This window comes from Eucalyptus grandis, chromosome 11 (genome assembly GCF_016545825.1).
Source record: "Eucalyptus grandis isolate ANBG69807.140 chromosome 11, ASM1654582v1, whole genome shotgun sequence".
Lineage (NCBI taxonomy): Eukaryota > Viridiplantae > Streptophyta > Magnoliopsida > Myrtales > Myrtaceae > Eucalyptus > Eucalyptus grandis.
The window spans coordinates 7401926-7422044 of record NC_052622.1 but is presented as its reverse complement, the minus strand read 5'-3'; the positions used below and the strand labels follow the sequence as shown (position 1 = coordinate 7422044).

The window sequence follows — 20119 nt, the reverse complement described above, 5'->3', positions numbered from 1 at the left end:
TGATATGAATGTGTGTGTCCTTGGGTCACTAATGAGGAATGTCATTTACGTTGTGTAATGTCTTCGGGAAAATTAAGACGGTTCATAGTGTTTTTGAATAGCGTTACTTATTTTTCTATCATACGAATATCCAAAAAAAATTTCTATCACCCATCTATTTAATCAAAATTTCAAGCTTAATCTTTAAGGCAACATCTTTTGTGTCCGAATGGACAAATACTTTTACTTCATTTCTCACATTCAATGAATAACAACCCCATATAACATAATGTAAAAATCATCGACGGGTAATAGCAAAGAAGAGAACAGACACATGTCGAAACACGTTTATCAATGAAGGAATACGATTTACGTGTGTAGAGTAAAGGAGATTGTCTAACATTTGAGCATATTTGACCATTGGATTGGTCAAAAAGTCAAACATGGTGACAACAAAAGAAAAAATGAAAAAGTTCGACTAGTCAACAAAAGGAAAAAAGGGATGTGAATGGCCAAGTTGGCCTCGCCTGAGGTTGGTGAGGTTGACCTTGCTAGCCCTCACCGCTGGCTAGTCGTCTAGGTTTGGTGAGCCAAATCAACTAGAGGAAGAAGAGAACAAAAGAAAAAGAAAAAGAAAAAGAAAAAGAATGAAAAAATCAAAAAAATATTAAAATATTATTAAAAATTATCCACATTAGCAACAATAATGTGAGATGCCTAACATTTATGTTAGTGTTTTTCGGTCAAAATTGATCTAATGAACTTAATTGGTAAAACTGCTGACTTTGGACTTTCTCCCTCTCGTGAAGGGGAGAAGTTCGAATCCCCAGCATATCGTAGGTGGACTTACCCGCTTCACAGGGGTCGTAGGTTCCTCCGTGGGCCCCAGTGTTTGCCTGCCAGCTATCAGCTTATGGGTTTTCCTAGGTCATCAAAAAAAAATAAAAATTAATTGGTAAAATGTAAAAAGATTTATGACTCAATTAGTAAAATTGAAAAGTTTAGGACTAAACTAGCAAATGTAATAAGCTTAGGACTTTTGGACAATTACCACATGGCACTCTCATGTGAGTTTTGCGTAACAAATTAATTTCATGATCACTTAAAAAAATCTCTTATCCTAGAATCTCTATTTTTTAATGCTTATTTCATTAACAATTTTCTAACAGCTATGCAAGAAATAGTATATGTGCGTGTATTTCTATAATCAAATCCTATCAAATCTCCTATTCTTATGCATATTTTGGTGATAAAACGCAAAATTTGGGCAATGCACATGAATCTCTCGGTGCATGACAGCATCACTTATTGATTGAAAATTCAGCCCATAGATCTGTATTTTCCTAGAGGTTTGCAGACCAAGGGATCATATAACAACAAGATGTGACAGCAGCAAAAAAAAAGTCCATGAAATGGTACAATTTGAGGGTGGAAATTGAAGACTTTGGTTGCTTATTAGAATAGTAGCAATAAAGTCTATGAAATGTGCAATTTGAAGGTTGAAATTAGGGGTAAGCGAGCATGTTGCATTGCATGTTACGATGCATCAAAATCAATGACTTTGTCAGTGATAGAATACTCAAAATATGGGCAATGTATATGAATCTTTAGGTGCATGAGGATGACCTTGCGCAGTGTCGTGTGGGTCTAGCTACCAGGGAACACGAGGAAAAGCTTCATGCCCAAATTGATAAAGAGGTTTGTATTTGCATGGAAGACTTTGGGTCAGCCAACGGTTAGTCCAAAAATTTCCAAATCAGAGGGTGTCATACAGCAATATGTGATGGTCCCCTTCACAAAAAGTCTCTCCGTGGAAAAATAAGATAAAGGGCTTGTGTGGTTAACAAAAAGGTTTGAGGTTCTTCCCTCCATTCTAAGCAAATGTATCACATTCATAAGTTGTGACAGCGGCAAACAAGTTGATGACAGGTTACGAATTGGGGGTTCAAATCGAAGACTTTGAATGCTCATTTAGCCCCTCTCTTTTGCCCAATAACTACTTTGGGTTGGACCTATTTGTTTGTGATATTAGCTCTGTTTTCAATCTGAATGCATGATCTACAACGTTTTCATTTGGTCATTACTGAGGAATGTATTTTCCATGATGTAATGCTTTGAAGAGATTAAGACTCTTCAAAACGTTGAACAGTCTTCACTTATTGAGAGGGACAATAGAGGTGGAATTGGCCCTTGTCTTCTGCAAATTGTTGGGATCAGACAATCATGGACGTTTGGATGGTGCAATAGCCTAACATTGTTGCCTAAGATTTTCCTAGTGTTTGTTTTGTTTATGCCAAAATGAATAGAAACCAAAGGCAAAAAATATATTGTCGTTGGCACCATTGAGATCTAGAAAATAAAAACAAAGAAGCAAAAGATAACCTTTCCCAATGAGTTTCATCATCGAGAGTCAGTAACGAAGGGACGTTATTTGAGCAAAGCTAAGATCTGGATGTGAGAGTACGGTAGATATGTAATAATTTTTGCAATAAAGAAGAATTAGGTTCACTTTACCTTCAACTCAAATCGATGTTTGACATGTAAGTAATCAAAAACAGAACTAAGTTTTCCCCACTGTTCAAGATAAAGAGTATGCATTTTATAAGTCGTGATAACAGCAAACAAATCTATGCGATGGGACAAATCGAGGGGAGAAATAAAGACTTTGGTTGCTCACAGAAAAATGCATTTACTTTTCAATTGCTTGTTTGTTTTGTCTCTGTCTTTGAAATAAATAGAAAACAGAGAAAACCTAAACTATGTTGTTGGCACCATCAAGATCCTTCATTCATTGTGCAAACAATGCTCATCGGTTCACAAGGGAACAATAAATTTATTACATTCACTCCCAAATTCAATCACGGGAGTTTGTCCAAATCTCAAGTTCCGTCTTTTTTAAAAAAAAAAGGAACTTTGCTAGAAATTTTTCCGAAGGAACTTACTTTAAAGGCACGTTGGTCTGTATTTGCTGAACAATAGGAAAATCATTTACTGATATTAGTTACAGGGAAATTAGGAAATAGACGTTTGAGAACAAGTCTCGAGTGCAACCGGAGTCCCAAGTTTGGTGTCAGAGACCTAGGTTCAAGCGCAAGTTCCAGGCTCGGACATGGGGAACAATCCGGGTAACATGGACCCACAGACGCTTGACCTTCTTGAGATCCTCCGTTCTAACCTTCTTGGCATCCCCAGGCATTACAATGCAGCAAACAAGGTCCCAATTTGCCAAAGTGAAAAAAAGGTGAAATTTATGGGAGGAAAGATTATTCAAAAAATCCTAAACCTATTACACTTTTGCCAATTCAATTATAAATTTATTAATTTTGCTAATTAAATTCTAAACATTTTCATATTTTGTCAATTGAACCATTTGATCAAATTTGGCTAGAAATTGTTGAAGTGGGTGTCGGCACACCGGCCGTCCTACATGGTATGATTGACGTTGACGTAGATAATTCTTAATAATATTTATTTATTTATTTTAATACCGAGGATCTGGCCTAGCTTACTTTATGGGAACACAACACCAATTATACATCGAGGGAAACTGGCCCAGCAACCTAATGCCAAGCCCCCTCGCTTAAATCACAGAACCATTCAACTAACCTGGTGGGGCAAGCCTCCACCAGGAAAAGGGGGAGGAAGAAAGGGAAAAGAAAAAAATGAGAAGAGAAAAGGAAGAAAGAAAAATAAGGAAAAAAGATAAAAGAGAAAAAAATGAAAAAATTAATAAAAAATTTGAAACTTTGAAAATATTATTAAAAATATTTGCTTCATCGCCAATTATATTACATAGATAGTTGGCATTTACACTAACCACTTCTGGTCAAAATTGGACGAATGTACTCAATTAATAAAACGTGAAAATGTTTATGACTCAATTGATAAAATTGAAAAATTTATGACTTAATTGATAATAATACAAAATGTTTATGACTTTTTGGACAATTTTCTTAAATTTTCGTAACCCATCATCAATCATCCATCATCCATCATAGGCAATTCAATGATGGATCTACTTTGCTCTGGGCTCGATTGTTATATCCATATTGCCTATTTGAGTAGAAATAAAGCATAATGTTTGCGATTGTCTATTTGGTATGGCATTTTATTGTGCAATTACACAACGTTTCATCTTAACTAAGCACAAAGACACGGTGCAATGTGATTTCTTTCTCGGCTACATGATGTTTCATTATGTTTGAGTGAAATAGTACCTTTAAGCAAAAAAAATTGCACTATTTCATTCGGACAAGGTAACTGTAAAATGAAAATGCTCTTATCACTATTTGAATGACAAAAAAACACGCTCATGCTCCGAGACGGTCGTCGACCACCATGGAAACTACCTTGACAATGAGTTAACAACGTAGCCAATGAATTATCAGACAAAAATATCCCTGATGATTTCTGGAATTTAAGACATGGTAACAACATCGCCAATGAATCATCAAACCATTGGACATCCACTTCCCACTACAACTTCAACAAGGTCTAAATCTCAATACAAGATGTCAAGCAAAAACATCAAGCCCAAGAATTTCACTTCCCCTGCTACCAAACTAACACAACTAAAGCATTATAGCACGATGAAACAAGAGAATAATCCTTCTCCTGCCCAATCTCAGGTATTTATATGCCCCAAAAAACCACACAAATTATTATCAGCTCTTGCCGAATGAGCTCCTTTCTCCTTCAGCAAACCAGCAACCTTACCACAAACAACATACTCTCGAAAACCTTCTTAGCGTAGGGAACTCTACAAATGTGAACTATAGTATTTCTTTCCTTCCATGAGTACTAAATGACACCATTCCATGCCATCTTTAATAAGACTTTCCAAAGACCTCCCCTTTGATGTCTGCAACACCCACATAAACTCAGTATCACAATCACCAACAAAACCTCCCACACCACATAGCTGCAAAAGCCTACTTCATTTTTCAGAGGAGAAAGAGCATTCACAGAACAAATGTCTCCTTGATTCGGGCTTCAATCCACAGAGGACACAAATATCATTCACATTCTGCCATTTGCAAAATCTATCACCAGTCTGCTGCAACTTGGTAAGGATAGCAAGCCAAGATACAAAGCAAAATGTCGGCACATTTGGATTAAACCAAATTAGCCTATGCCAAGTTAACTCGGCCTTCTTCTCCCTAGTTAAGCTCCAACCATCAGCATGAGTGAAGTCACCAGATTTCAAGCCTAAGAAGACCACTCTACCTAGTTGAGACTTGAGAGAGGCATTAAAGTTCCACACAGCTCAACCTTAATTTCAACCAGATCATCTGATCTAGCAGTGGTTTTGCCAAACTACTGATTCCCTCTTTCAAAGCATTAGAAGCAATGACATTTAAAGACTTCGATGAGAAATTTGAAATCGACCTAGTTAGGCTGTACCCAAGCAGTTTGCCGGCATCTATGGTTTGATTTTCGTTTCCGAATCGTGGTTATGTGAAAAGTTGCTCCTTATATTGAAACCAAAACATATGGCCCAGATTGTAATTACTACTATTCAGTAATGAAGTTTACTGATATGTAGGAGCACATCTGCCAAGAAAGCAACAAATCATGTCACACGACTAGCGCGGAAGCGCGAACAAACGAAAAGATTTGAGTAAGAATAAGTTACAGCCTACCCCTCCATTTGCTTCGCCATCCTGGCGATCTTCTCCGCTCCTTCGTTGCCTACTTCAGCAACGTTTCTTCTGCTCTTTAGGGGAGAAAGCCCCCAAATCCGACAGTACCTCGTCCTCCTCCACGAATCGAAATAATCCATCGGCGAAGAGTCTGGATCGTAACTTCGTGGTGGACTTCTAACGCGATTTCTCGTCCGGATTCCGCTTTGGCAGCGGGGCAATTGCGTCCTCCGAGGAGCAGTTGATGGCAGCGATTTGGCTCGAGGACGAAGAGGTCCTTGATCTGGGAAATGAGATCTTCCACTGCGAAGTCAACTCACCGGGTAATCGTCGGTGTCGGAAAGGTAGGAGAAATCAGCCATGGCTGCTCTTGTGATTGTGGTTGTGAGGGTTATGTTGGGTTCTTGCAGACTCTGCTTCTGCTCTGTTAACGCGAGCGGTGGGGAAGGAATTGTGCTCAACCGGGAGCTTTTCGTCGACTTCCTCGAAGAACTCTCGATCCCAAGTGATCATGGCGTCGCAGGCTTGGAGCTCGAAGCTATGCGGAGCGGCAGATGACGATGGAGATGGGAAATCACGCCAATAAACAAGGAGGAGAGAGGCGGAGACTATGCCGGCAAAATGTTTTTCCATGGGAATCGTTTGGTACAGTTCCGGTATGCGAATTGTGTCTTAAATGTCACCTCAAAGGTCGGATTAGAGCCTACTAAATTGCGTTAAGTCATGAGAGCACCGTAATCTTGTTATTGATCGTTTAACTGGAATTTGTTATCGGGTATCAGCTCGTGACGTGAATCCTGGGTGAAGATGAAACTCTCTGGCAATTTAGAATCAAGTGTTCAGTAGGAGTACTTTTGCTTGGACATTGATATAAAGAGAAAAGGTGCACATAAGCTTGTTTTACAAGTTATATATATAGTCCATGAAATGGAATGATTTGAGGGTCAAAATTGAAGACTTTGGTTGCTTATTAAGGCAATGGCAAAAATAGTCTATGAAATGGTATGATTTGAGAGTCGAAATTGAAGACTTTGGTTGTTCGTTAGGATAATGGACAGTGGTAAATGATACGATTTGAGAGTCAAAATTGAAGACTGGTTACTCGTTAGGACAGTGAATAGTGGCAAATGGTACGATTTGAGGGTCGAAATTGAAGACTTTGATTGCTCTTTAGGACAGTTGACAATTGCAAATGGTACGGTTTGAGGGTTGAAATTGAAGACTCTAGTTGCTCGTTAGGACACTTAGGACGGTGGACAATGGCAAATGATACGATTTGAGGGTCGAAATTGAAGACTTTGGTTGCTCGTAAGGACGGTGGATAGTGGCAAATTGTACGCTTTGAGGATCGAAATTGAAGATTTTGGTTGCTCATTAGAAAGTGGACAGTGGACAATGGCATATGGTACGATTTGAGGATCAAAATTGAAGACTTTGGTTGCTTGATAGGACAGTGGCAAATGGTACGATTGGAGGGTCGAAATTGAAGACTTTGGTTGCCCATCTGGTCCCTTTCATTCACTCAACCGTTGTGCTGTGTGGGACCTTTTTGTTTGTCATATTAATGCTGTTTTCCCTTAGAATTACGATCAGTGTACATTTTCTTTGGTCACTTATAACAAATGTAATTTTCGTTGTGTAATGCATTCAGAGAAATTAAAATTGTTTAGAATTTTGAGAAGTCTCCCTTATTGAGAGGGAGATAGAGATGGAATTGGCCATTGTCTTGTGCAGATTGTTGCTCCTAGACAATCATAGCCATCTGGATTGTGCATTAGCCTAACATTGCTGCCTACTATTTTCCTACTGCTGGGTTTGTTTATGCTGAAACGGATAGAAACCACAGACAAAAGTATACTGTCGTTGGCACCATCGATATCTAGGAAAATAACTTAATTTCAAAGTACAATATTACGGAAGTCCGTTTGTTACGGGAAACTAATGAAGTCCCAGCATGTCGACAAAGGCACAACCAAGCTTTCATTGCTGTGACCAAAGGAACAAAACTTGAGATGTTTTGAATCATTTGAACGCAATTTAAGGAATAAATAGCCACTCATGCATTTCTTCTTGTTCTATCGGTCTCAACTTTGTGTCGAGATAAATTATGTGCTCAAGGAGACCCGTTGAAGATAATTTCTACTCATAAGAATATTATATCGTTGCACGCCAGAGCAAATTTTTAGTACTTGCCGCACATCATCTATCATAACCGGCACTCAATCATCCATAGGCAATTCAATGATGCATCTACTTTTCCTTAGGCTTGGTTGTTTTGTTCATATTGCCTAGTTAAGTAAAACCAGAGCAAATTGTTTGTTATTGTGTATTTAGTACCCCATTTTATCATACAATTACACAAAGTTCTGTCTTAACAAAGCACAAAAGGTGAAGCAATTCGACTTCTTTTTGACTTTACGACGTTCTGTTATTTTCGATTGAATAAATTAACTTTTAAGAAAAGATTGCACGGTACAACGTTGCACCATGCATATCCCCTGTTACTGGGACCATTCAAGACAAGATCTCACAAACAACAAAACAATTATCCACTCGTTGTGTAGAAATATACACATTGAAACGACTGGATGGGTCATTTCTCTATGTCCAAACCTTTTCAAAATTTTTCTCATTATTCATTCTAAAATGTGAATTCTTGGCGCAATTAAAATGCTTTGAGAGTGAATAATAGATCATGAATCTTTGCACTATTTCAATGGATACGGCAACTATAAGATAAAGATGCTCATTTTACTATCCATATGACAAAAATGCATGCTCATGCTCCGGAGCGGTTCCATTTAGTCCCTTTCCCCTCCCTAGCGAGAGACGAGAACGAGATTTCACACTTTAGAGATGGGCATTTCCGTCGCCTGAGGTCTTTTTCATTTTCCGGTGGTGGTGGGAATCGGCCTGGTGGAATGTCAATTTTTCCCCCAGGTCTTATTGGGGAGTTATGGTGCTTTTCTTAATTGATGGACAAATAAGTTAGCGGAGTAGTTTAATTCGTCGTCTTTAATCTTACTCATCGAGTCCATAAAAATCATTGCCAAAAGGTGGGCCATTCTTTAAGATACTTCTAGCTTCAAACAACGAAAATATTAGCCGTTTATTTACCTAGCGCTTTTATTTGACTATGGTGTTTTTAAAAAAATTAATTTCGAATAAATTTATTACAAATGTACCGATTTTGGGTTTTTTTTGTGATATCAACTCAATCTAATATTAGTCTGACAAAAAAATTACATGGCCTTGTTATTAATTCCCTAAACGTGATCGCTATGAGCTAATACCTCACTTTACTCAAATGCGGTAAAAGAATTGACAAAAAAGGTGAAGTGCAGTAAAATAACTTGATATGAGTCGGGTAAAGAATATATATTATCTTATTATTGATCCAGGCATGACCACCGTGAGCTAATTTTCAAAATCAGAATCAAAGTCTAATTTCAACTAAAGAGAATTACACTGACAATATTAAAGACGGAAATCGACAAAATGACCGCTAAATGAGATTTTTCATTTTATCCTTTTCTTTGTTATTGTTTTTTGTCTGTTAATCTAAAAGAAAATACAAGCTAAAAATTCAAATTGTTTTGAAATCTGAAGACAATGACTCTTAAACTAGATGAATTCAAATCAAATGAAATTCAGCCAAAACTATTTCTAAGATGCAACCGTCTAGCTAGGAATCACACTTTCCAATCGTTTTCATTCCGCATTTTATTTTTCGTTTTTATTTATTAATTTTAATATGCTATTTTATTTCCTTTCGTTTCTTGCTTAGTTCAGCGCCGTCACGCCACAAAGCACGAGTTCTTCTTCTTCTTCTTCGTCATGAATCTGCTACCGTTCCACTTCTTTTCTTTTGTTTTGCAAACATTCAGAAACTATTACTCAATTGCAGAATCACAAAACTCTCCACTTCTTCAAGCCTCCATTCCCTCTTTCATTCCCGTTCAACTTCCTAGCCAATCAATTTTATTTTTTTGAAATTTTGTGAAACCATTGTTCTAAACGTTAAACTTTTAGACGAAGGCGATGTTTAATATTTAATTATTCTATCAATTTTCATATAGGTGATTCCTTGCCACCTCTAAAGATCAATCGGCATAAATTTAGGTTTGACAACAAGACTAATGAAATGGACTGAAACAGAGGTTAAAAATAAGCAGAGACACAGCAGGCAACGTCTCTGGCGGAGCATCACAGCAGGTCAATTCAATGGTGCAATGAGAGGATCAAACACAGACGTCTCAGTCTGAACACGTAAGAATCAACCAAACATCAATACGCAAGGATTTTAATCAATTTCACACGCAGGTTTCACTAAAAAATTGTCGAACACATGGTAGACAATTTAATCTAATGATCTAAACGCAGGAACATGCCAAGAATTTGTCTCCATATCATCAACAAAACACGATTAGTTCAAATCGCTAGCGGAAGCTCGGCTACATAAGATCTGTACACAAGCAGTACGTAGGATTCGCGTCCTCTGTTTTTAAGCATAAACAGAGCAGATATGGTTCGTGAAGGAAGGATGTTTACCTGCAATAATTATCGATTGAACCAGAGAAAAACAGTCACAGAAGCAAAATTTGAAGGCGGGAATCAGCGAAAGAGTAAATGGCGAACCGCGGCTCAAGCTCTTGAGCGACAATGACTGAGAACAAGGCGAACAGAGCCTTTTTCTCATGGCAGTGGAGATGGATTGAAGCGACCATCGAAGGCGGCAACTGTGAGCGATGTCCAGAGAAGAAGAATCGAGTACGAATTCTCTGGAATTGGATTCTAGAGAGAAGGAATCACCAAAGTCAGTTGGATGAGAGAGGAAGCTGGAGGGAGAGCCGGTTCTTTTGCCAACGTCCCCTGGCCAGAATTCATTCTCTCTTCCCAGTTCCTGTACGGGCGCGCTTTATGGGCCAAACTCTCACGGGCTTTGTGGGCTCCGACTTAAACTTGCAAATCTGGGCCTGTGCAGAAGTTGCTTAATGCGACTTTAAATTTGGGCTTCATGGGCTAGGCTGGTGGGTAGCCAAATTCCTGATGGGCTTGGCTAGTGGTCTGGGTTAGTAGACCGGGCTGAAGTGAGCGACTTAGACTTAATAGATGGGCTCAGGCAAATGGGTTTAGGTCCTCGCATAAACGGCCGAATTGGACTCTTTCGTTTGTTGATTTATTATTATTTTTCTTGGTTTTACAAAGACTGAAACTTGATTTTTTGGCAAAAATTCAGGTGTCAACAATAGTTCAACATATCAAATGATCATTCTTTGAGAAAAAAATAAAATTTTAAATAGATAAATCAAATGACATTTACCAAGTACATGATTAGCAAGCATGGTAAGAACTTTAGGAAATTCTCCTGCAACATGTTGGTTCTCAACATGATATGCTGCTTTATGAGAGAGAATTCCATTTTTTACTGCACAAACATAAAAGAAGATCAAAAAAGCAAAAGTAATATTTATATTTTTCACGAGAATAATTTGTCACGGTTCTTGTCCAATCAATCTCCAAATGCGGATTTTGTTTCAAATGTCAATATATCTGTTGTTTGTATAATTTGTAAGGTGACAAACAACTAAAGCAAATGATCGAGGTGCGGATGAGAGTCTAGTTTGCATAAAGTTATGAGAACAGTGTACCACTGGCATGGATTGTTTTACTAGAACCCGTAAACGGGTTTCAGCAGCAAGTGATGTGAACCCTGGACAGAAAAAAAAATCCTTGTGGCAATTCTAATAGTGTTCCATGGTAGTACTCATGCCAAAACATTGACAAGAAAAGGCACATATGAGCTAGGTTTACAAGTTGACAATGGCTTTATAAATAGATGTGACGAGAGATTAGTTAAAGAAAACGAAGTTTGACATAAATGATTGTAAAGATACTACGAAGAAACAAGTACATTTGAGAAAAAGAAGGAAATACCCAGCTCAGTTTTTAAGTTAGTTCTAATATCTGCATATATTGAGAAACTTGCCTGACCAGGAGTTCCTACCTCTCCTAGGCTACCTCCGACTAGGCCGTCGCCTTCTCTTGGCATTTCCTTCAAACCAATCATGTTTCCAAGAGATGAATGCATTTTCGATGACCACTCCAATCACTAAGCCACTCCCATACCCCATAAGGACAATCTTCCAATTGTGTTCAATTGGTGATCCCAAGTCTTCTTCTTGGTAGGTTGAAGGTTGTCCTGACTTATCCGCTGAATCTCGACATTTCGTGGATATGAATTCCCCACACAGTCTTGAGTTTCCTTCAAAAGAATCGTCTGAAAATGTATCGAACTGTTTCCCTTTAGGCACGGACCCAGTCAGATTGTTGTAAGAGACGTTCAAGAAAGAAAGGAACCCAAGTTCTATTAGCTTCTGGGGGATTTGTCCAATGAGTTTGTTTTGAGAAAGGTCCAATGACTCAAGTGCTGTGAGATTCCCTAACGACGATGGGATGTGACCAGTGAGGAGATTGTTGGAAAGGTTCAGCCCTTGCAATCCTCTAAGATCACCTATGGCATTGGGGATCTCTCCTTTGAACAAATTGATGGAGAGGTCAATGATCGTGAAGACTTCTAATATCTTTTGGTAAATGGTTTCATGCCCTTTGTAAATCACTATCATAGAAAAATCATAGTGGCCATAGTAGGTGAGCGGGTTGAACACCGGCGGATATAGATCTTTATTCATGTATGTAAAGTTTCGCATCTCGAATTTCATGGCATTCCAAGACTGAAAGAATTCCATGGGCAACTTACCGATGAATGCATTAGAAGAGAGGTCAAGTATCCGCAACTTAAGGGATGCATGACTAGATTTAGGCCTTTCTATGACACCGTGGAATTTATTGGATCGCAAAATAAGGATACGGAGCTCCGGTAGTGATCCCAACCATGATGGGAAGGTGTCCATGATAAGATTGTTTGCAAAATTGATGAACTTGAGCTTTTCGCAATCAGCCAAGGATCTCGGTAATTTGCCATGCAATTGGTTGTCACTCAAATCAATCATCGTCAATTGTGTCCCCCTCATCGGGAGCTCTGGAATGCTTCCTTGGAAATTGTTGCCTTTTAGGTTCAATACCACGAGTGATTTGCTGATATTGCCCAAACAAATGGGAAGCACACCGGTCAAATTGTTAAAAGACAAGTCTAGTGTGATTGCTGAACTTAAATTGCATATCCATGCTGGCAACGCTCCCATCAGGCTGTTGTTGGATACTATATAGGTCACTGTCGATGACGGTGCTTCAGGGGGTGGTCCTTTCAACATGTTATGAGAGAGGTCTATCATGTACACATCTAAAGCGTGCATCGGGTAATATCAATCAAGACCAGTTAAGAAGTTATGGGAGAGATTCAGGTGCTGCATGCTTTTAAATCTTCCGTCCCACACCCAAAAGGGCACTTCTCCCGTAATGTTGTTATCGGACAAGTCCAACCACTCAATATCCTCTTGGTTTTGTAAGAATGCCGGAAACTCACTCAAATTGCATGAAGCCAATCCTAGGGTAGTAAGCTGAGGAATAATAAGATTTGCGCTACTCATGCAGCTTGATAGCCTGTTAGATGATACTTGCAGCGTTTCTAAATGTTTGAACTTGTGAAAGTTGTCTAGCTCAATAGTACCGCTGAAGTTGTTTTCGAAAAGGCAGAGGTCCTCTAGATTTTGAAGTTGAGAGATTGATGAAGGTATCTCACCGTGGAATTTATTGACTGAAAGGTCAAGGGAAACCAGTTGAGTCATGTTCATAAGCCAAGACGGTATAGAACCCGACAGTCGATTGCTTCCGAGGTTTAAATAAGTCAGTCGAGTGAGGTTCATGAGCTGAGATGGGATGGCACCGCTTAATTGGTTGTAATCTAACAATAAAAATTCAAGCTGAGACAAGTTTCCGATTGAAGGTGGAATCTCGCCATATAAATTGATCTTTTGAAGTGCTAAATATGTGAGCTTCTTCTTCGTCCAAACCCAAGAAATAGAGGAAATGGACTGGGCAGTGAATGGGTTCCCTGAGACAACCAGGACTTTGAGGTTGCTAAGATTAGCAAGTGAAGCCGGGATGGATCCTGAGAATTCGCAAAAACTTACATCGAGATCGCTCAAGGAAGGAAGGATTCCGATTGAAGCGGGTATCTCCCCAGAAAAGCTCGTGCCAAACAGTTTCAGCTCTTCAAGAGGACTGCTCGAGTTGAACATAGGCAAGCTGCCCGTGAGATGTACATTGCGAGGCACCCTAAGATATTGCAGCTTCGGTAAATGAAAAATGGCAGACGGAAATACACCGTGCAGGTCGCACGAATCCATGTCCAGCCTTCTCAGTGAAGACAGATTCGCTATAGTGTTGGGCACTTGGGACGACATATTGACGCCACAAAGGAGAAGTTCTTCCAGGCTGGTCAGATTTTGAGCTAGGCTTCTCAGGCCCGGCGCTTCCATCCGCAACAAAAATCTATGAAGATATGTATCCACATTCACATTGCGACACAGGTTGAGGTACACCAACCTTGTAAGTTTGAAGATTTCTGATGGAACTTGGCCAGAAAAAACGGAAGCAGAGAGATTGAGATGAGTCAGTCTTGACAGATCTCCAACTCGAGACGGTATTTGAGAGTAGTTGAAGTGATTGTCGCCGAGATTGAGCTTTTCAAGATGAGCAAGCTGGAAGAGGGTACTGTTGTTGTCGATAGAACCATAGAGAAAACTACTTCCCAAGTCGAGAACAATTACATGGCCCGTTCTCATCGCACTCGATCCCATCCCAAGAGCAGCAATCTCGACTGTTTTTCCAGGACAGAGTCTTGGGACGAGCGAGAGGATCATCAGAAACATGGGTGATTTCGTGGGTGATTTCGTATCTCTCTTTAAATTGCAGCAGGGCGGACATTTCTTCCTCGAGACACAGAGGTTTCGTGGAATGAGAGAGATTGTGCGCGCCAATCGGCTGAGATGACAAATACAAGAAAAGAAAGTGTATGGACATGTAGAAGCACGATGAGGAAGCCATTTTGTTCGAAACAAAGACTCCTTTGTTTTGATGAGCAGAGTACGAGAGAGTGAAGCAGATGAACGCGGCTCATCTTATGCTAGGATGCATCGAACCAATGACTTTTAAAGTGATGAAACACATGTGCAGTACCTACGAATATTCATGTGCGTGCGCATTACCTTGTGCAGTGCCTTAACGTGTAGCTGCATGGAAGACTTGGGTCAATCGTGGAGAAAGCAGCAAAAGCGTATGTGAAATGGTTATATTTGACCATTGGATTGGTTAAAAAGTCAGACATGGTAACAATAAAAGAAAAAATGAGAAAGTTTGACTAGTCAACAAAAGGAGAAAGTAGACGCAAATAATTGACGTTCATCCGTGGAGACTGGGTCAACCGAGGCACTCTCACATGTGAATTTTTGCCTATAAATTCAATTTTTATGGACTTTAAAATCTCTAATGCTAGAAAATCTCTAATTCTTATACATATTTTGGTGATTTAATCGATGCAAAAAAAAAGAAAAAAGATTCACGCATATTATTGTGGTAATTAACATTTGAAACTAGTCGACCATGTATATATCAAAGATCCAAGGCAGGTTAAATGTTATTTTATTCTCATATCCCTTTTTCTCAATTTAAGTTATATTACATGAAAAATCTTATTATTAAAGTGAGAGTAAAGTCCTACATCAAGGTTTATTATACGATAATTACTTATCACTATCAATGAGGCTCATTTTATAATACTACAAGTAATTATCACAAACATAAAAACACAACGAGTATGAGAGAGTGAAGCACATTTTATAGGTGGTGCTTGGTGCCTTGTGATATGAATGTGTGCGTCCTTGGGTCACTGATGAGGAATGTGATTTACGTTGTGTAATGTCTTCGGGAAATTAAGACGGTTCATAGTGTTTTTGAACAGTGTTACTTATTTTCTATCATACGAATCACAAAAAAAAAATTCCTATTTCCCATCTATTTTATCAAAATTTTAAGCTTAATCTTTAAGGCAACATCTTTTGTGTCCGAATGGACGAATACTTTTACTTGGCATTTCTCACATTCCATGAATAACAACCCCATATAACATAATGTAAAAATCATCGACGCTAATAGCAAGGAAGAGAACAGACACATATCAAAACACGTTTATCAATGAAGGAATCTGATTTATGTTATGTAGAATAAAGGAGACTGTCTAACATTTGAGCATATTTGATTATTGGATTGGTCAAAAAGTCAAACATGATGACAACAAAAGAAAAAATGAGAAAGCTTGACTAGTCAACGAAAGGAGAAAATGGATGTGAACGGCCAAGTCGAGCCTTGCCATATGTGGGCGATGCTCGCTTGAGGTCGGTGAGGTCAACCTCACCGGTTCTTCTAGCCAGTCGTCCAAGCTTGATGATCAACTAGAGGCAAAAGGGAAGAAAATAAAAAGAAAGGAAATAAAAAATCAAAAAATATTAAAATATTATTTAAAATTATTTACTTCAGTGCTGGTCAAGTCACTGGAACGTCTAATGTCCACGTTAGGGATTTTCGGTCAGAATTGACTGGATGACTCAATTGGCAAAATATGAAAAGATTTATGACTAAATTGGTTAAATTGAAAAGTTTAGGATTAAATTAACAAATACAATAGGTTTAGGATTTTGGACAATTTTTCCATCTATGTAACTATATATATATATATATATATATATATATATATATATATATATTTTTTTTTTTTTAAAAGAACGATACACAAAAGCCACGTACCACATGGCGTTCTCATGTGAGTTTTGGGTAACAATTTAATTTTAGGTCACTTTATAAAAGCTCTTATCCTAACATCTATTTTTTATGCTTATTTCATTAACAATTCTCTAACCGCTATGCAAGAAATAATATATTTACATATATTTCTATAATCAAATCCTATCAAATCTTCTATTCTTATGCATATTTTGGTGATAAAATGCAAAATTTGGGCAATGCTGATGAATCTCTAGGTGCATGACAGCATGACTTTGTGCTGTGCCATAATGTGTAGCTACAGGGCGAATTGACAGATGATTGATTGACATAAAATTCAGCCCATAGATCTTTATTTGCCTGGCAGTTGGCAGACCAACGGGTCATATAACAAATGGATGCGACAGCCGGCTAAAAAAGTCCATATGAAATGATATGATTTGAGAGCCAAAATTGAAGACTTTGGTTGCTTGTTAGGACAACGGTAAAAGAGTCTATGAAATGGCAAGGGTTGAAATTGAAGACTTTGGTTACTCGTTAGGACAATGGCAAAAGAATCTATGAAAGGACAATGGGAAAAGAGTATGAAATAGTGTGAATTGAGGATCAAAATTGAAGATTTTGGTTTACTTATTAGGAGTCTAGCAAAAAAGTCTATGAAAGGACAGTGGCAAAAAAGTCAATGAAATGGTGTGAAATGGTGCAATTTGAGGGTCGAAATTGAAGACTTTGATTACTCGTTAGGGCAATGGCAAAAGAGTCTATGAAAGGACAATGGGAAAAGAGTCTATGAAATAGTGTGAATTGAGAGTCAAAATTGAAGATTTTGGTTACTTGCTAGGACTGTAGCAAAAAAGTCTATGAAAGGACAGTGGCAAAAAAGTCTATGAAATGGTGTGATTTTTGGGTCGAAATTGAAGACTTTAGGGTCGAAATTGAAGACTTTGGGAGCCCATTTGAACCCTTTCGTTCACCTGATGATTGCGCTATGTGGGTCCTTTTTGTTTGTGATATTAGTGCTATTTTCATTTAGAATTACGATTGGTGAACATTTTCTTTGGTCACTTATGACGAATATTACTTCTTTTGTGTAATGCATTCGGAGAAATTAAGAGTGTTTAGAATTTTGATCAGTCTCCTTATTGAGAGAGAGATAGAGGTGGAATTGGCCCTTGTTTTGTGCTGATTGTTACTCTTACTCCCACATAATTATAGTTGTTTGGATTGTGCATTAGCCTAACATTGCTGTCTCCTATTTTCCTACCGCTTGGTTTGTTTATGCCAAAATGGATAGAAATTAGAGACAAAAATATACAGTTGTCGGCACCATCGGTATCTAGGAAAATAACTTAATTTCAAAGTACGATTGGTTGTATTTTGCAAATATTACAGAATTCCGTTTGTTATAGGAAACTAATGAAATCCCGGCATGTCGACAAAGGCACAACCAAGCTAGCATCGCTGTGACCAAAGGAACAAAACTTGACGTTTTGAATCATTTGAACGCAATTCTAGTAGTAAAATAGCCAGTCATGCATTTCGTCTTGTTCCATCAGTCTTAACTTCATGTCGAGATAAATTATGTGCTCAAGGAGACTAGTTGAAGATAATTTTTACTCATAAGAATATTATGTTGTCACACGGCAGAGCCAATTTTTAGTACTTGCCGCACATCATCTAACATAACCCGCACTCAATTGTTCAACAACGCATCTACTTCTCCTTGGGCTTGGTCATTCTGTTCATATTGCCTAGTTAAGTAAAAACAGAGCAAACTGTTTGCTATTGCATATGCGGTACCCCATTTTATCGTGCAATTGCACAAAGTTCTGTCTTAACTAAGCATAAAAGGTGCAGCAATTCATCTTGTTCTTGACTTTACTGACGTTATTTCCGAGTGAAGAAATTAATTTTTAAGAAAAAATTGCTCGGTACAACATTGCACCATGCATATCCCATATTACTGGGACCATTCAAGACAAGATCTCACAAACAACAATTTTTTTTTTCACTCGTTGTATAGACATATACACATCAAAATAAGTGGATGGGTCTTTTCTCTATGTCCAAACCTTTTCAAAATATTTCTCGTCATATATTCTAATAGGTGAATTCTTGGAGCAATTTAAACATTTTGAGAGTGAATAATAGATCATGAATTCTTGCACTATTTCGATCGATACAGTAACTATAAGATAAAGATGCTCTTATTACTATTTAAATGACAAAAAAACTTGCTCATGCTCTGGAGCAGTTCCATTCAGTCCCTTTTCCGTCCCTAGTGAGAGACGGGAACGAGATTTTACGCTTTAGCGATGGGCATTTCCGTCGCCTGAGGTCTTTTCCATTTTCTGGTGGTGGTGGGAATCGGCCTAATGTGTAGCTACTAGGGAACATAATAAAAACCTTCGGGGCCGAATTGACAAATCATTGACTGAAAATTCAGCCCATAGATCTTTATTTGCCTGGCAGTTGGCAAACCAATGGGTCATATAACAACAGGATGCGACAGCGGCAAAAAAAAGTCCATGAAACAGTACAATTGGAGAGTGAAAATTGAAGACTTTGGTTGCTTGTTAGGACAGTGGTAAAAAAGTCTATGAAATGGTACGATTTCAGGGTCGAAATGGAAGACTTTGGTTACTCATTAAGATATTGACAAAAGAATATGAAATGCTGCAATTTGAGGGTTGAAATTGAAGACTTTGATTACTCATTAGGACAATGACAAAAGAGTCTATGAAAGGATAATCGCAAAAGAGTCTATGAAATGGTGTGATTTGAGGGTTGTTGGTTACTCGTTAGGACGGTAGCAAAAAAGTCTATGAAAGGATAGTGGCAAAAAAGTCTATGAAATGGTGTGATTTTAGGGTCGAAATTGAAGACTTTGGGTGCCCATCTGACCCCTTTCGATGATTGCACTATGTGGGTCCTTTTTGTTTGTGATATTAGTGCTATTTTCATTTAGAATTACGATTGGTGAACATTTTCTTTGGTCACTTATGATGAATGTAATTTCTAATGTGTAATCCATTAAGAGAAATTAAGATTGTTTAGAATTTTGATCAGTCTCCCTTATTGAGGGGAGGTAGAGGTGGAATTGGCCATTGTCTTGTGCAGATTGTTACTCCCACACAATTATAGTTGTTTGGATTGTGCATTAGCCCAACATTGCTGTCTACTATTTTTCTACTGCTTGGTTTGTTTATGACAAAACAGATAGAAACCAGAGACAAAAATATACTATTGTGGGCACTATTGATATCTATGAAAAGATCTTAATTTCAAAGTACGATTGGTTGTATTTTGCAAATATTATAGAAGTCCGTTTGTTATAGGAAACTAATGCAATCGCGGCATGTCGACAAAGGCACAACCAAGCTTGCATTGCTGTGACCAAAGGAACAAAACTTGACGTTTTGAATCATTTGAACGCAATTCTAGGAGTAAAATAGCCAGTCGTGCATTTCTTCTTGTTCTATCAGTCTTAACTTCACATCAAAATAAATTATGTGCTCAAGGAGACTAGTTGAAGATAATTTCTACTCATAAGAATATTATGTCGTTGCACGGCAGAGCAAATTTTTAGTACTTGCCGAACATCATCTAACATAACCCGCACTCAATCATTCAATGACGCATCTACTTTTCCTTGGGCTTGGTCGTTCTGTTCATATTGTCTAGTTAAGTAAAAACAGAGCAAACTGTTTGCTATTGTGTATGCGGTACCCCATTTAATCGTGCAATTACACAAAGTT

At 38.2% G+C, this 20119-nt stretch overlaps 2 protein-coding genes and 1 long non-coding RNA gene across 3 annotated transcripts; all 3 read right to left on the bottom strand.

Moving 5' to 3' along the window:
• Positions 1 to 4424: 4424 nt before the first annotated feature.
• On the bottom strand, positions 4425 to 6090 carry LOC120289525. Its single transcript, XR_005547559.1, has 2 exons — positions 5622 to 6090; positions 4425 to 5532 (listed from the first exon to the last, which is right to left on the bottom strand). It is a non-coding gene; the product is annotated as an uncharacterized LOC120289525 (long non-coding RNA).
• Positions 6091 to 11638: 5548 nt separating this feature from the next.
• Positions 11639 to 12937, bottom strand: LOC120289697 (receptor-like protein 34). The gene has a single exon (XM_039305014.1). The coding sequence runs from the start codon at positions 12935 to 12937 to the stop codon at positions 11639 to 11641; it is 1299 nt and encodes a 432-aa protein (XP_039160948.1).
• A 9-nt stretch (positions 12938 to 12946) lies between these two features.
• LOC120289696 (receptor-like protein 6) lies at positions 12947 to 14455 on the bottom strand. The gene has a single exon (XM_039305013.1). It carries the CDS (start codon positions 14453 to 14455, stop codon positions 12947 to 12949), a length of 1509 nt encoding a protein of 502 aa, XP_039160947.1.
• Between the last annotated feature and the right edge of the window lie 5664 nt (positions 14456 to 20119).